Source organism: Pyrus communis, chromosome 3 (assembly GCF_041283825.1).
Source record: "Pyrus communis isolate YQ-2024b chromosome 3, ASM4128382v1, whole genome shotgun sequence".
Lineage (NCBI taxonomy): Eukaryota > Viridiplantae > Streptophyta > Magnoliopsida > Rosales > Rosaceae > Pyrus > Pyrus communis.
In genome coordinates this window covers 20152780-20171492 of record NC_142567.1, presented here as the reverse complement: position 1 = coordinate 20171492, position 18713 = coordinate 20152780, and the positions used below count along the sequence as shown (strand labels likewise).

General features: G+C 36.8%; 1 protein-coding gene and 1 pseudogene across 1 annotated transcript; both read right to left on the bottom strand.

Annotated features, from left to right (window-relative positions):
• Nucleotides 1-5766: 5766 nt before the first annotated feature.
• Nucleotides 5767-6511, bottom strand: LOC137714986 (agamous-like MADS-box protein AGL61; annotated as a pseudogene).
• A 1494-nt stretch (nt 6512-8005) lies between these two features.
• NAT12 (nucleobase-ascorbate transporter 12) lies at nt 8006-17370 on the bottom strand. Its single transcript, XM_068455753.2, has 10 exons — nt 16456-17370; nt 16092-16189; nt 15821-15991; nt 13576-13676; nt 12224-12359; nt 12042-12092; nt 11621-11908; nt 10662-10896; nt 9507-9793; nt 8006-8568 (listed from the first exon to the last, which is right to left on the bottom strand). Exons 1-10 carry the CDS (start codon nt 16985-16987, stop codon nt 8347-8349), a joined length of 2121 nt encoding a protein of 706 aa, XP_068311854.2. The 5' UTR covers nt 16988-17370; the 3' UTR covers nt 8006-8346.
• Between the last annotated feature and the right edge of the window lie 1343 nt (nt 17371-18713).

Sequence of the window (18713 nt, the reverse complement as noted above, 5' to 3'; positions counted from 1 at the left end):
GCGCAGCATAGAAGCGTGATAATAACGTGCCTATTTTATCTGGGAGAAAGAGAGAGAGAGTGCGGCAACTATAGAGATAATGGAGAAATTGTAGAATGCATAGGAATTGTGTTATTCTCCCTATATCGGTGCCTTTATTTATAGTAAACAAGAGGAAGAGAATAACTTGTCTCCAAGTAAGTACAATTCTAAAGGGAAGGAATCACTAGATTAAGAATCAAAAACCCAAATTTAAATAAGAATCACTAGAATAATGAGTAATCTAGAACTCAAATCTAACTGGAATTTACACAATAACATATTAAATGAGATTCATAATAAATAGTACTTTATTGAGTGTTTAATTTGTTCTATTTAGCATTTGAGAAAGAATTTAGGGTAAATTACACAAAACTATCTCAACTATTAGTTAAGTCACAATCATATGCCTCATGTTTCAAAAATTACAATGTCATACCTCATCTTATGAATTTGTTGCAATGTCAGATCACTGTCAGTTTGTCTGTCAATTTCTTTATTAAATGTTGACGTGACTTGAGGTGAGGTCTACTCCCTTGCCAAACTAGATAAAAATATTAATTAAATATTAATAAATTAAAGATAAAATCATTTAAATATATTTATTTAAAAATACAGGACCCACCCCTATAAACTCATCAACCTCACCCTTCCCGAATCCATCCGTCACCCCCTCCTTCCTTCCTTCACCACCAAAACCACAACCCACTCCCCTTCCCCAGTCTTCCCTTCAACGTGATTGGTTCACCACTATCCTCCTCTCATCCCAGAAAAAAATAAATAAATTTTGAAAGAAAAAACACGACTTTTTTTTTTCTTTTTTTTTTTTTGTTGCTGATCGATTCGACATTCATTCATGCCTTCAACCTTCGAACTTCGCTTTACCAGCCGGATTCCGCCGTGGCTTCTTCGGTAGGTCCAGTTGATGTAGGTCTCGGTATGCCGACGGTTTTTGGAGCACACCTCCTTCATGCGAGATTGCTTTCACCGCGTGATGTCTAAAGTTTTCTTCGTTGCTCTATGCCCTGAAACTGCCGTCTTTTCCTCATTGAGGTCGCTGTCAATTTCGGCAATCCTCAAGCATTTCCTAAACCTGGAAGCTTTCCATGCTTCAAATTCTTTTTTTGAACTTTTACAGTTCTTCTTGAGGATGTTCTCTACGCCTTGGATTTTTAATTTTCTGCTCATCGCTCCACCTAGTGGCATCTCTGTCATTAGTGTGATAATATAAATCCAGATCCATCTGCCCGGAATAATTTAACTTAGATGCGACATGACCAACTGAGGTCTTTCCATTAACTACTTCAACTATGGGTTGTGAAATTTTGAGGATGAAATGGGTTGAGTTGCTGATTTGAATTTCGGAGAGAGAGAGAGAGAGAGCATTAATAAAATATTAATATTTAAATGATTTTACCATTAATTTAATTAATATTTTATCTAATTGACGGGTGAGTGGGTTCCATTTCAAACCACGTCAGCATTTAATAGAGAAATTAATAAACAAACTGACAGAAGTTTAACATTGCAACAAATTCGTATAATAATGTATGACAGTGTAATTTTCAAATTGTAATTCAACTCATAATTAAGATTGTTTTGTGTAATAAACCCAAGAATTTATGTCCTCAAAATTAGGGAGAGGGGGTGGGTGGGTTTGGTACTCGTCTGTGGTCCTTATAAGGATGTTGGCCCATATCTGGAGAGCCAGCTTGGGAGTTTGAGATTACCATCCAATCCATGCATACATGTGTGTGCCTTTTCCGAAAGCAAAATTTTCTGCATCCAAAATAATGTGATATTTATCTGATCCTAATTATTGATTAATACGTATTTATAAATTTAATTTTTTTTAACTTTATTGTCATAAATTTAATATATATCAAACAACAATTAAGGCCACAGAAGGACTACATTCATTTTAAGTGTAGAAGATTTGATTTCGCCTTTTCCTTACTGTGATTTTCTTTCTAAATAAAACACCGACATGACATGTTGTCATGGACATTAATGTTCACTTGTGGAGGATGACATTGAAAAGGCTTTTTAACCAAAATGATCCATGAGGTTTGCATAACTTCTCACTTTGGTTTCTGATATTTGAAAAAAATAAAAGTGGTCCCTGAGTTTGTCCTCCATCAATCATTTTAGTCATTCCGTATTATTAAATAAGGATCAAAATGACAAAAATTGTCTCAATTTAATAATCAAAGGGCCACAATATTAACAAAAATTGAGGGTATTTTTATTATTTTATCTTTATTTAATGCAGATTTTTCAGGAAATTGCCAAAATGATTGATAGTGGACAAACTTAGGGACTACTTCTATTGATTTCAAATATCAGGGATTAAAGTGGGGAGTGTCATGTCACAGAAAATAGATTTTAAGCTACAATGTGAATGTTCATTGTGGCTTAAAATCTAGCTTGTCTCTTAAAATCTATTGACTGTAAATAAAACTTTAGGGGCCGTTTGATAACCATTTCGTTTTCAATTTTCATTTTTCATTTTTTGTTTTCATTTTTTCGAAATCTAAAAACTGAAATCTTATTTGGTAACTACCTTCAATTTTCAATTTTTTATAAAATGAAAATTGAAAACTAATTTGATCTTGAATTTTCACTTTTTGAATTTCAATTTTTATTTATTTTTTAAATTGATTTAAAATACTGAAATTGAAAACGAAATGGTTGTTAATAAAGACACTTTGAGTTAGATAGAGAACCTAGGGTTTGAGACTAAAAGTGAACTTTCATGTAAACCAAAGAATACTCACGTACCTTCTGCGGTTGTTGTAGAAGGTCAAATCAGTGTAGTGGAATTTGACAAGGCTAGCTTCCAACAACCACTTTTAGCAAATTAATGAATTATTATTATTGGTACCAGTAGAGAGACAAGCTAAATGCTGCAAACCTGTTTGGTGCGTGACATGAAAAACGTGTTATGATAGTTTTATTTGGTGGAGTAGAATTCAAATGGCCATGCAATCATGCACCAAAACGATCAAGTTGTAAATGGTAGGACATGGTAGGAGATTTCTTTATACTTTCTGACCCACTTTAACTGCAAAATTGTCGGTTCGGGACGACCTTTGGGAGGAGAAAGGGACTCAGGACCATGTAGTCAAGTCAAAATGTTATCTAAAGAAATTGTACAGTGCTTCTGGTCTTCTACGATGCGTTGTGCGAAGATGAGCCGATGCTCACTTATGACTGGTTTAGTATTGCTGTACTTTGAAAAAAAGTTGCTTCTGCTGTGTTGTGAGAATAAGCAGCTGTGAAATAAAGCAGCAGAGTGTTTGGTAAACTTTTTTGTAAAAGTACTTTTGAAAAAAAAAAACAGTATTATAGTGTTTGGTAAACTTTTATGTAAAATAGATGTGAAAAAAATCCGGTTTTTCAAAGCTGGGTTTTGCAGCTTCTTGTTTTTGGCTTTTTTTTTTACCCAAAACTGTGAAAAAAAAGCTGAAGCTTAATGTTTACCAAACACAAAAACAGCTCTCAGTTTTTTTTTATACTAGCTTTTCTCAGAATCACCTCAGTACCAAACCAGGCCTTAAAAAGGTGCTTAAAAGCCTCTACGAGTTTTAGTAATTGTTGACTTGAGACACAAACTTTATTGTTACAACGATGTTATATACACTAAAAAAGAGAATTTGAGTTAAGTGACATAATGAAATGGTCATAATAAAATAATATCAAACTTATCGTTCACGAAATTAGACTCAAGGCCTCCCACTAAATGGGGAACTTGTCATCCACTAAATGGGAGATTGTAACTTTATTAATTTTTATACATAAACTATTCTTAGGCTTTCGTATTTTATCTATTCTTTTCTTTGACAGAGTGGATGAGAAGTTCGCTCTTCAACTCGCTTTCCTCTATTTAGTGAACCAAGTCTAATATATTTTTATGACTACTTGCATTCTTAATGGACTCTCTAAATAAATTCCTACCAAAATTTAAGAAGAAATACTGAAAATTCATCTCCAATCACACTCCCTATCCAACTTCAAAGATAACAAAAGTTTTAGGAGATTTCTGCATCGTGAAATTTCTGGAATGTGGTCTAGTATTTTAAAATATGTGAATAATTAATTAATTGCTAAACATTTGATGAACTACCAGCTTTTAAAATATTTGATATACAGTTTCTACAAATATTAAGGAAGTTTTGAGGAGTCTCCGGGCTAGTTTGGTATTGCTGTGCTTTGAAAAAAAACTGATTCTGCTGTACTGTGAGAATAAGCAGCTGTGAAATAAAGCAGCAGAGTATTTGGTAAACTTTTTTGTAAAAGTGCTTTTGAAAACAAAAAAGCAGTATTATAGTGTTTGGTAAACTTTTATGTAAAACAGATGTGAAAAAAAGCCTGTTTTTCAAAGCTGGGTTTTGCAACTTCTTGTTTTTGGTTTTTTTTCACCCAAAACTGTGAAAAAAAGCTGAAGTTGAATGTTTACCAAACACAAAAACAGTTCCCAGCTTTTTTTTATACTAGCTTTTTTCAGAATCACCTCAGTACCAAACCAGGCCTCCAACTAGTCCTTTGCAGTTGCAAATGCAGGAAGAAGGGCCCAAAAAAGGGGCACCAATTTCACGCTATGTAACTTACTTCTTGGGGTGGTTCACAAGTGCATGGATTGTATTCAGTATTAACCGTAAAGAGGACAAGTGCGAGACTTTATCACAAAATATCTCATTGTAATTAGAAGTAAAACCACTCATCAGTATAAGTTATATTAAACTTCGTCAATTTTTTGACGTGAGATGGTTGTATTCTTCAACATGGCTTTCCTGAGGGGTTCAAATCTCATGCTTGAATTTCGCTACCATAATTTCCTTCTTATGGATAATTGTCTTATTAAGGAACTTTTCACTGTTTTAAACAATTGCTATTTTTGAGTTGTAGTTTAGGAAATTAGAAATAATTGAAGTGTGGACTGTTAATGCCCAAAACCACTCCTTAAGGCCAAGGCCCAAAAATAAGCATGATAAGGACAGCCGAAAACCAGCCCAAGTGTCAACAATAGGCCCACAAGCTCAACCTTGCGGAACAACCATATTAGGTCGACTCAAGCAAGTGGGGCAATTGTCCTGGGTACATGAGAGATTCTCTCTCGGAAAAAAAAAAAAAAAATAAACAACTTACCACAAGACTAGCAAATGACAGGCGTTTAATACTACGGTTTAAAAAATGAATTTGAACCACATTATTGCTAGCAAATAAGGCTTAGCCAACACACCCAATGTTTAGTGTAGAAAATATCGTTTGTATATAAAAAAAAAAAAACGACTATAAAATGGCAGTGACACCCAGCCACGAACCCAAGTTCAAAGACCAAAATCGACTCTAGCTAGACTTGAAGTCTACATCTGATGTTAGCCTTACTAACCCTCTTGCATATGAATTCAATTGACAGAACTTCACAAGATATTCATGCCGATTCATTAGTAATTACTGGCCAATCTATTGGCGTCACACTCGAAACTTGAGAAAGATCAAACTTAGGCATAGAGAATTGTACGTTAGCACTTGTAATTACATGAACAACACAAAATTTACTAACACAACCAGAATTCCGGAAATTTAAGATTGAAGTACCCAAAAATATTGCAAGAAAGAAAGAAAGATTCAAGAAAAAGTCACAACTGCATTAAAATTTCTGTCTTCTGCATCACAATAGCTACAACTTCCCTAATTATTTAAAACTAAAACCAAAAAACATCACACTCCATTTAGAGAATGAGGCTCAGCTCCGCGCACCTCTCTAAACCGTGGCCTTTCTCAAAAGAGATGTGATTTCTCCTGCTGAAGGTGGCGCCACCACCGTCTCTAGCTACCCCAAAACTAAAACCCAAAATTCTCAACACAACCATTAATCTTATACATCTCTTTGTTCACTAGGAGTAGAAGAACTCAAACCAACCTCGAAACCCCAATTCATACCGAGATAATCTTTTGTGCACAATTCTTTCCTATTCATCTCATCTAACTTAATAGCCGCATTCTCCCTCAAACGTTCTAACAAAGACTTGTACTTTTTGAGTTCCAGCAATTCCAACCCTTCATCAATTGGCTCTTCCCACCAAAAATTCCCATTCTCCTCGTCCATACCTTGGCCCCCTTCCTTTTCTTCCTCTCGACTCGACTCCAAATTTTTACACAAGAACCTCCGCTTTGCAATCATTGGATGCACACCTTGCTTGTTCAGCAAGAAATCGATCAATGCCAGATTCGGCGGAGGGGTGGCCAAAGAGGAAAGGCTTGTTACCAGGCGAAAAGGCTATAACCGCGAGGGTGGCGCCGGTCAAGCAGCATAGATCAGTGGCCTTTCGGAACAAACCCTTGCGCCACTTGGAGAATGTGGCCTTGAGGTAGTTCTTGTTTTTTATTTTCTTGATGTCGATCTTGTTCTTCCCCATGATGATGATTCTTATATCATCTGCACACACACACACACACACACACACATATATACACACACACACACACACATACACACACACACACACACACACACACACACATCGACTTCTTCCTCTGAATCTTGTCCCAAATCAGTAGGTGCAGTGCCTTTGTTTGTAGAATTGGTGGAGGGGGAATTGCGGGTGCCCAAAAGAAAGGGGATGCGGTTTTGTATTTATAAGCGAATGGTTAGTGGGTTAGGGTTTCCAATCAAGAAACAAGAATAGATTGTTTCTCAAGTTAACTCGGCATCCCAATTCCCGATGATGATAGGAAACCAACTAAATAAGATTTTGCCACGTGTCCTTATCCGAGGCATTGCAGAAAATCTCAACAGAAAGTGCTTCATTCTTTTACCAACAGGATCCTCTTCAAATTCTTTTGGTGAGGATTCTGGGAATTCGTAAATTGTATCATTTCATCGTACATCGTGCGGTCAGTTTTTGTTAGGTACTGTTTGTATTTAATTTGGGAATTGTTATTAGCACTTCAAAATTTTCATTCTATACTCCTTGCAAGTGTATTTTTCTTTCTAATTATAGAAAGTTTGGAGTGCCAAATAAAATTTTTGAAGTGCTAATAACAATTCCCTTTAATTTTGAATAAAAATATTTAAAATGATTTCTGATCGCATGATGTACGATAAATGAATATGATTCACAGATCCTGAGATCGTCACAAGGAGGATCCGGCGAGAATCCGGATACATACTTTTAGTCCAATCATTTGTACTTCTATTCCATAATCCATTAGCTCTCATCATACGGATTTATCACCACTCATCGTGCTCATTATGTCTACACTTTTCAATTGATTTTCATTTTTTTCATTTGGTAAATTCATTTTTTTTCTATCTCGATTTTAATGTTTGGGAGAGCTAACAAATCGAAAGATGAGAGTGTATTCACCGTCATTGGTGAAATTTTTCAATGTACTTAGAATATAGCCTTTTACACAAAAGTGTTACAATGCAAATGATTGCTAACTTTCTTTTGCAAGTACATTCAATTATGACGCTTGGTCTATAAGTTGTGTGTTCCGGTACACTAGCACTAAAAAATCTCAGCCCCTGTTGGTACATTGGCAGATTTTGGATTCCATCCAAATCTTATGTATTTTCCGGCAATCATTTTACGGCTTATTTCGTCGTGTTCCCTCTCACCAGAACAAGATGGCACGAACGAAATCAATGAAAAAAGATTTTTCAACACAAGGTTTGCACCAAGTCAATTAGATTAGTCTGTTAACAAATCGGGAAACCGAAAACAAAATATACAACGGAATCATCCAATTGACTCCACAAATAGGGTTCTTCACAATCTTCACGACAAGGTGCGGTGTTAGAGACGGCGGAGTTACAAGCTTGATCGGTCGGAGTTGTAGTTGATCATATATGTAAACAGTTTACATAAAGTAAAACATTCCGGCATGCAGATCTCCCGCGGTGTGAATATTTTTGTTTTCATTGAGAATCCGACATTTGTGGAAGTAGCTGTCTAGCTGATCAAGGAAAACAAAAGCGAAACAAGAAACGAAATAACATATACATGAACCTCACTTGACAGCATGAAAGAGAGTCCCACCTGATATTCCCAATGACTCAAAACTAGATACATTTATCTAAGATTACAGCAAAACCATATCCTCTGGTTCCTCAAATGTACACCAATATCTCTACAAGACCTATGAGTCTAACAAGTCGCAACTCTGTTCGTGCAGGAAAAAACAGTTTCCAGGCCAATAATTAAGAGTATGTGCCCCGAACTTACATTTAGAATCACAGTACAGTACAATCGTCACCTGAAAATGGCTGCTCGAAAAGCTTTAACTTCTGACTATGCCAACACCAACCACAAAATTCTGTCAAAGGCCAACCCATTTCACCCATCTGAAAAACCTGCTAATTCTGAAGGGCAGCTCATAGTCCTTGGCAACAGCAGGCTCCCTCTTAGCAACCTCAGCTTCAGACCACACATACACCCCGCGCTCTTGACGATTGCCAGGTACAGTGTTATCCAGGATAAAAGCCACAAGGAATGCAACCACCATGTGTAATGAGAATAACGTGTTCAGCACATAGTTCACCTGCAAAAATAACATCTTGAGTAGAGTTTATTGGTTCTAAAGCAGAGCTTATTACATATGCAAAGAGAACATCTTAAGCGGAGCTTATTACATATGCAGGGCCAGCATGTGTATTAGATTGACTATGCCAACAATATAGGCATATGCTAGGGAAATGATGCGACAAACATTCGGGTTTCTATATGGTTGATATGCAGAGTTATATCTAATAATTGAAACCAACCATCTACCATGCTATTCAGCATACAAACCGCTTTCATCTTCACAATAAATGACAACCACTGAACAGAATTATAAAACTGCCCAACAGGAATAAAGTAGAAAAGGACCAGTTACCAAAATGGCTATCAGTATCTGAAAATGTCCCAAGTAATCTAAGTAAGGTGGTTGGTTCTATTTCCCAACCACCAAGTGCTTTATCTGGGAAAACGAGGGAGAATCAGGGATTCAGGATTGAATGAATTGATGACTAATGTATGCACCACACCTAACACACAGAAGAGCAAAAAGGGAAAAGGAGGTATCAACATTAGTAAATTCCAGGTGTTACAGCATGTTAAGGGAGAAAGTTATGGTATGAGTATCGAGTCTTTTATAAGTAACATGTGGGGGGCAAAAGAAGTTGTAAGAGTAGCTTAACTTGTTTGACTTTTCCTATGTTAATTGGATTGTATGAACTCTATTTAAACAGTAGAATGGATAAAGAAAGGCAGCTGGTTATCTTTACTATCATGTGCAAAGGACTTGGATTTACTTGTAGAATGCCAGTTATTTATTTTGGTTTCCATTTTTTCCTCTAGTAGTCCAAATGGGTCAGTTGACCACAAAGCTGTTCTTTTCCTACTATTCAAAAATGAAACACAAAAAAATTAAAAAAAAAAGAAAAACAAAATACAGAACACATTCTTTTTATTGCAGAATGTCAAGTAGAAGCATACCCCTCCATATTTGCTGCGGAAGGGTCCATGGGAAGCTACAATGTATGGTTGAAAATAACTCGGAACAGATAAGTTGGAGTTTGGAGAGATGCCATATTGCTGAAAGTAGGCCGGTATTGAAAGTGAGAAAAACAACGATAACCCGACTATGATAATATTCCTAGAGCTTCCAGCCTCACTATAACGTAGATTTGATAGGCCTAATGCAGCAAGCATCGCCCACATGAAGCACAGCAGTGCGGCAACCACGACTTGAGGAATAGATGCTAGAAAGCCTCCAACTTTACCTGCAAGTACAATAACTGAGATTAGATGCAATGCAAAATATGCACTTGATTCTACATGTAACTCGCATCTTTTAAGTTGTACCAGGGGTAATGGATACCAAATCACCAAGATGTGGTGATATGAAGTAGCATGAGAAACAGAGGAAACATTCAAAACAAATGTTGACTATAAGTTTCTAATATAGATAACGATGGTCAGGATCAAATAGCCAATTTCTACGGCAGAAAGATCTGTTCAATCCAAGATAAAAAAGTACAAACATATTCCAACATAATCTTTGCAAGTCCAATAATGTAACATGTATAAAGCATTGTTTGAGCTTCACTGATTTAATTATTTTGAGACCAACCCCAAACCCTTTGATGGTTCAATCAGCCCATAAAGCAAACAGACCAGGATTACAGTCAGCAATGAGAGAAAGAATTCATCTAAAAATGCTTGAAGAGTAGTATTTCATGAAAATCACAATCCCAAACCATCATATGCCTGCAATTATTCTTACATGAGCAGACAAGCTTTGTTCATATCTTTTAAACAGTGGAGGACAACTATATGCTAACAATTTAATAGCACAGAAAAGATCCTGGCGGTGAAATAACTGCAGAATAAGCAAATGGTAATCCCGAAAAGTGTATAATGAAGATTGAGAACAGTGTGTAACCAAACGGGTCATAAACATATCATATGAGCAATTATAATCCTCTAACAAAACCAATAGATAACCTGCTATTATAGATATTCAAACTACACACTATCTAAATGCTGCAATGCCCAACCAAAAGAGAAACTGACTAGTAGTCATACAGATTCTTGTTTAGGTACAAGCCCATTGTTACAATTGAAAACAGAAGTTTGACAAACACTTACCGACAAGGGATAAGACGATCAAAACGCATGCACCCAATTCAACAGCTCTACGGCTTCCCATCTTAGTGACGGCTATTGTGTGCACATTTTCAGTTAAGCTCGTGGACCCTGTTCCAGTACCCCATAGACCAGCCAAGACACTAGCAAGACCTTCCAGACCAATCCCTCGACTAAGAACACCAGGAGTAGGAGGTCTGGATGCCACCAATAATGAAGATGCATGATATGAGCCAATCTAGGAATTTCATACACAAAGCAAAAGGTCAACCAATCTAATCAGACAGTATGACATGACAAATTAAATTAGCAACTTGACAGGAAAAGAAAGAATAATACCTAATGTTGTAAATAGTTTTCATTGTAACCAGTAATTTAGTAGTTCTTTAATATTTCCACGACACAAGTATAGAGGGCATTTCCAAGAGACAATCCCATACACTGATGTAACCAAGATCTTTAAAGACCAGACTGGTGTTTTTCTAAAGTGAACAATTAAGACCATGAGACAATAAGTTTTCACCTATCAACAAAGAAAGTATGAGTAGCTCTCAGTTTATTATCCTACCAAGTACATTGTTCCAATCGCCAACATCTTCAATCTCAAAAGTTTAATGGGACCAAGACAGATGTAGAGAAATTTTTTTATCAAGCATTAGTCCAGGACATCAATCAAACCTTGCATTCACATATCAAGCAGAGTTAAGAACTAATTTATCAAAACTGGGTTAAAGCCAACTCATTCATTTCATACTCATCTATTTAATGGAACTAGCATTCTAATAACATATATAAATCTGGAACTGTTATATAAATACTATAGCGGTGTCCATCAAATTCACGAGTCCAGCATGTGCTTAACAGTGAAACTAGAAAAAAATATGAAAATATAAAAGTTCATGTTATAAAGCAACTATAACTCCAAGAAGCTTATATCCAAAATGAAAGACAAGAAAACTAACCGAATCAACTGATGCAATAATTGATACCACACACATGACAAGGGCCATTTTCCAGTGGAAGACAGGAGTACCCCATTGTAATGGATAGGGAAACCTAAACCAGGGGGCAGATCTTAGTGCATGAGAAGTATCAACTCGACAGCTCTTCATCCTCAAAACATGCTTTCTGCAATGTTCAGATACTATGTTTGATGCAGGTACATTTATATCACAACCTTTATAGCTATATGCTCCAGCTTCAGTTAGTAGGAAAGCAGCCGACCATGTGATTGCCAGACCCAACGGAACCTGGCAATTCAGACGGAACCGTATCAATTTACACAATTTACAGAAGGCATCCATACAGTGAGTATGATATAAACCTATATATTTCTAACTTACAGCGTATATCTTTTTTATTGTGTTACATGGAGGAACTTACCGCATATATCAGAAATACACGATGACCAAAAACGGATATCTTCCGTAGGTACTGCAGAAAGTAAAATAATAGTGCGTTAGGTGTTTTGGCACGGAGAAAAAAACAGTTGACATGAATAATCTATTATATACCTATAAAAGCAATGACTAAAAACAAATAAAAGGGTAGCTTCATATACTTACAAGAGAAAAAATAATGACCACTAGTATCTGCACCGCACCAATCTCAAGACAATTACCAATTAACGGGAAACCATAACTATAGAAAGAAAGTCCAACAGCAGCAATTGTTGGTGACACAACCACTGGATTTATCAACCTGAATAGGAAAGGCAAACGAACTGACATTGAGTTATTGATTTTGCAGTACATGACCCAACTATTGCAAGTGTTGTACAAAAAGCTAGGAACCAAATCCAAAAGAAATATTTTGAATATAAGATGTCATATTTGGCAAACATTTAGTGAAAAGTGATTCAAAGAAAACCCAGTATTGAAAGGCCCTATGAATTGTGTGGTCTAAAACACACAATTTATTAACCTATCCCTATAATTCACGGCTGAAAAACACCAAAGAAACAGTGTCACGTTAGCAGATCAGCAAAACTAATACTTCTTTCAACGCAGTTGACAAAACGGGGTAATAGGGGGCATAAAAAATGAGTACACGGGGTAAAGTGAGATTTTTTTTCTAGAGTCTAGAGGGTATACGAAAAAATAAGCCTTTAATTCAATCAGCTCAAGCCACTACCAAGATTAATATTTCTAACATATTAATGATCTATCAATTGGTTTAAACACTAGGCTAGTTTACAATATCACTATGCACCTCTACATTATTCATGTGATTGCTTACTTGCCCTCTTCACAAATACTTGATCCCCTTTGATACATTAAAACTCAGTGTATATTATTCCATATAGTCATCCCACTGTTCACTCCCCTTTTTCATGTATAATAATGATGGCATATCAAATCATCCACAGCTAAGACCAAACCCTATGGAATAATTTGATCACTGCCAACTAAGCTGCATCAAATAGTTCAATCCATATACCCAGTCTGAAATAAATTAAATAACTCTAGACTTGAAAATCAAATTGGTGGTTTCCAAGGGGCATCCTATATCACTTTTTTTCCCTTACACTAAAAAACTGTCTGTTTTCAACATTTTTTTCCATATTCAGGAACACCTTACCTATCTTGCCAGAATTGAAAAGTAATTATTACAACTTACAAGCCACAGATCTCACATAAAAAGAAGACGCTGCTATCTACTAAGGATCATTACATTCGTAACATATAATTAATAAACACCCACAAACATTCGAACCACGACCTCTATAACAAGTGAAACTTATTTCCATCCATCTACTCAAGCTCCGATTAGGCAATCCTGGTTGGTCGGTTTGGCAAGTATTTCAAAGTAAACTAATCAAATACTGAGCATTCTGATTTTCCCTATTAGCAAAAAGAAAAAAATAATATAAATAACCAAACATGAGGGGGATTTGGTAAAGATGCTGGAATCAAACCTCAAAAATATTGACATTAGTCCACTATATCCAAGTATTGCTTGAAAAGCTGAACCTATTATTACAGCCCCCTGTAGCTCCTTCATGATATGCTTAAAATTCTGCCATGACAAAGGATTACCATCAGTTGCTGATAAGAATTCGCCAGTAGTGAAACAGCTATTCAATTTCAAAGGGAAGTAAAAGATGAATGAAACTAATAAAATAAAGAAAACAGCAACTCTAAGGCACTCATAGTAATACTGAATAGCACAGTTTGTTTCATATAACGTATAACTGATGTTTGTTTGTGAAAATGACCTCTAGTTTACTACTTAGTCGCAGTTACTAAATATCATGAAATACACACACACAAACACGTACATACGTACATACATACACACATACATACACACATACATACACACATACATACATACATACATACACGTACATACATACATCCACACATACATACATACATACATACACACGTACATACATACATATACACACATGTACACATGTACATACACACATACACACACGTACATACATACATACATACGTACGTACATACACACACGTACATACATACATACACACACACACACACACACACATACACACACACATACACACACACACACACACAACACGTACATACACACACACACGTACATGTACACACATACAGACACACGTACATGTACACACACATACAGACACACGTACACACACACAGAGACAGACACACGCACACACGTACATACAGACACACGTACAGACACACACGCACGCACCCGCACATGCACACGCACCCACACACACACGCACGCACGCACCCACACACGCACCCACAGACACACACATACATCAATTGAGATTATTTGAGCCAATATATGTCAATTATTTTTTAGTTAAAAATGACCTTTCTTTAAGTACTTAATTATGCTTTACATATAAAGGCTACCCAGTGTACATTCAGCACACTTTGGCACCAAATAATTAAGAAACCTTACAAAATATTCCCTTCATTTAGCACATGGCATGTAATTTGGAAGCCTCAAGTACTGCCTAGGTAATGTACAGGTGCAAAACTTGGATAAGTTCATGTGTGGTTGAATACTTGTGACATGGCCTAGAGGAGCTGATATTCTTCTAGTCCACCTCTTCATTGGTGTGCTATGTGTAAAAGTGGGGCTGAAAGCTTGTAGCATTTTCTTCTCTACCATCCAATCGTGTTGTCTTAATGGTTGAGGCTGTTTAGGGTTGGCCTGAGTTGGGTGATTCCAGTCTCATGTGCTTCCTTGTTATGGGAGAGTTTTCTGTTTTTTGGAGATAAGAAGGGAGTGGTAATGGGGAGTTGTGCTGTGATGGCTGGTTTTTGGTTAGTTCAGGAGGATAGAAATAGAAGGGTAGTTGAAGACATTAGGGGGATGAAGGTCGACAATTTGTGAGAAAGTCCAATTTCATGCATCCTATGGGCTTCTGTTTCTCCAGAGTTAGGGACTATCTGGAAAGCAATAGTGTCTTAACGTTTTGGTATTGTTATCCGTGGTATTCTTATGTAATTCTGCTGGTGGCTAATTTTATTTCTTAGAATTCGAGCCAGGTCTTAAAGGCTAGTAGGCTAGAGGAGAGTGGAAGGAAAGGAGAGTAATAATTTATACATATGTAAATACATGTGTGTGCATCTTTATTTACAATTTAAGATGAATATTAAATTTTGCAAACAATTTGAATGAACTAACCTATAAGAATAAAAAGGCATTTCAATAAAGTAGAGGTGAAAAAGAAAGATCCAACTGATATGAACCACTGAAAGACAGTTTTCTAATCAGTGAGTCTTTCTTCTTCAGAATTAGGACAAAGTAATGGTTCATAGAACACACAAAATAAACAATAAAATAGAATTTCTTCCTTCCATGGAAAGGAGTCCTGATAACTTCCATGAACCTCAGTAAAATGCAAATTTCTTACTGAAGCAACAAAAAACAACTTTTAATAATATAACCGTTCAGGCTAACCAACAAAGGACAGAAAGTAAGAAGAGCAAACAATACTATTAGATGGCAGACATCACGCCTGTAGCCATCTCTAAGATGTGCATTATTTAAAGCACTCAGAAATTTTATAAGACAACACTACAAATTTTCACTTTGTTTCGGCTGCAGACTTAACTATTGATTGGGGTGTGATAAATACAAAAGGATATTCACTAAACTCCCAATCAAACTAAACAAAAACAAGAACAGCAACATACATTTCCATTGAGTCCTTGAAATTCTGGGGAGTTGATTATCGCCAATGCAGGAGCTAGGTAAACAAATGAGGGGCCCTGTATCAAGGGCAATCTGGATCCAAACGATGTCTGCAAGAGAGTGGTCACTCCCGAAACAAAAAGCACTGTGGAGACAACATTTGCAGTATCCTCCTACATACACTAAATCCAGTCAAATCAAACTATCCAGCACTGTACCACTCAGAAAATAAATGTGTAACATAAAATAAATAATATGTGCACAACTACTCACATAAGTACCACCCATTGCTGGAACTATGACGAGTGGAATTAGAATTATCGAACCCAACATGGAGAGATAATGCTGGAACCCATAGAGGCCAATGGGAACTGCAACATTGTACCAACAAACACAAATCATATCAAAAACATAAAAATTTGACTTCAGAAAAGCTAAACTCATTACATTTACAAGGCTTAATCAAGACAAATACATGAATAAACGTCCGAATAATCACACACAAGCACAACACATTTTCAATTATCAATAAACCGAATCAAATTCGACGATCAACAATTGTACAAACACACCGGGCTCAAAATATACCAATTAAATTTATCGAAAGATAGCACATTTGTATGAGAAAAACACTCACCAAGACCAGGTGTATCTCTGAGCTCATACTTCATATGAGAGTGCCTAGCCACATACCCATCATCATCAACCCCGTGTGGCAAAACATCAACCACCTCCTCACTCCTGGCCGCCCTCCGCGGTTGCGAATTGGGCTCCGTGGGCGTAGTCGCAGCCTGCCCATTAACCCCACCGGGCCCATTGGCCGCACTCTTCGACCCTCCATCAGACTCCTTCCTCCTCTTCACCTTATTATCCTTTTCTGAAGGCGGCCCTGGCGCTGGTGGCGGGGTAGCCATCTCGCGCTCGGGTACACCATTGGGCGCCGGTTGGGGTCGAGCCCGACCAGCTTCGAGATCGGGCTGGGTTTGGGGCTCTCGGGGCCGGTGCGGCGGCAGGGATATCTGGCCAGAATCACTGGCATTGGTCTCGCCGGAGAACTTGGGGCGGAAGCCGGTTTTCTTAGCCCAGGAAGAAGGGGGCATTGGGGAGGACTCCGGGACTGGAGGCCATGGGCCCAGACGGGGTCGGGTTTTGGGGTCGGAGTTGGACATTTCGGAGGTGACTGAACTTAGTGGAGCATAGCTTGAATTGAATGAATGACAGGGCAGATCTGGTGTTGTACGCCAAGGTTACGACTTTCTAAGAAATGCACCAAGTACAACACCAATAAATAAAACCCAGAGAGAGAGAGAGAGAGAGAGAGAGAGATGGAGGGTTTTGCCTTTGGAGTGAGAGTGAGTGCGGAAGGGGGAGTGCAGAGAGATAGGAGAGAGAGAGAGAGAAAGAGAGCGAGAGAGAGACAACTAAGAAGGAGGTGGAGAAGCTAAAACCGCGTTTCTTTAATTTCTTCCGTAATAAATTTGTTTCCCGAGATTGAAGGATAGACTTAACAAATACTAGTTTTTTCCTGGTCAAACAAATACGAGTTAATATCAAATCTTGTTCTTGTCTGTTAGACAAGTTATGAATTTGAGAAATGTTGGTATTGTCATCTTACTTTTTCATTTTCATATTTTTATTTGGGTAATGTCAGGGACATTAAATTTATAGTAAAATATTATAAACTACATGACATGGAAAGGTGATTATTAGATATTATTACTTAGACGTTGATAAACGTACTCATTCTTATAAGCGACACATAATTTAGTATGCAAAATTTGTTTGCAAATTTAGTATCCCTAACATTACCCTTTTTGTTTCTCCATTAGGTATACTTTGTTGTTGCCTATTTAACTGACAAGGGAGAGAGAAGGTGCGGCAAAGAGAGTGTGGAAAAAGTGTAGGGGTTTTTCTGTGTGTCATTAGTATAATTCTATCAATTTGACCGTTAAATAATGACGTGAAAAATGTAAGACCCACATTTTTACTGATATAAATGTCAAGTTTGAGATACATGGACAAGAAACTAATAAGAAAAATTGTAAAATTAAAATAAAATTCACAATGTTGGCTCTACATGTCATCAACCCACTTCGATGCCCAATTCCCAGCAAATCCCTTTCCCATTCTCACAATCTCCCTCTTCGTCGGCTCGTCACCACAGCAAGTCACGATGATCCTTGACACCAGCAGCGAGCTCAAAAACTGCTACAAGATACGAAAGTTACTTGAGGTATGAGTTTATTATGTGACCCAAAATTGAGGTGATAAAATATAATTTGTCCTAATTACTATCTCAAATATCTTTAAAGCTCAAAAACCTTCTTCCGAAATGGGGGTGAGTAAATAGCCTCTTTAATGTTTAAGAGCTCGTTTGGATGTGCTTTTCAAATGACTAAAAGCGTTTTTGGTGAAAATGTTTTTGGAACCAATCCTTAGTAAAAATGCAAGTAAATTTAGAAAATCACTTAAAGTGCTTAAGGCAATTGGTGCTTCTTGTAGAAAGCACTTTAAGTGCTTTTGGAACCAAAAAATATTTTCTCTAAAAGCCCTTTCAGTCATTTTAAAAGTACATCCAAACAAGACCTAATTCAGTACCATTAGACAAAATTATATAGACAATGTCATACTCCTTAATCAGATTAGATGGGCTTGAAAGGGTTGTCAAAGTTTATATTTTAGGTATAAAGTTAGTAAAATAGATGCGTTCACGCTTTGCATGATTTGTCAGACAACTAACTTCCACACAAGGCAGACCTATAATAAATTAATTGAATTGGTAAGTATAAGGAAATTTAAATTTTCATTCAATCAACCATGCAATAAATAATATCCAAAATTTTAAAACAAATAATCCAAACAAAGGAAATTGTTCAAATAAACCAAAAAAATTAA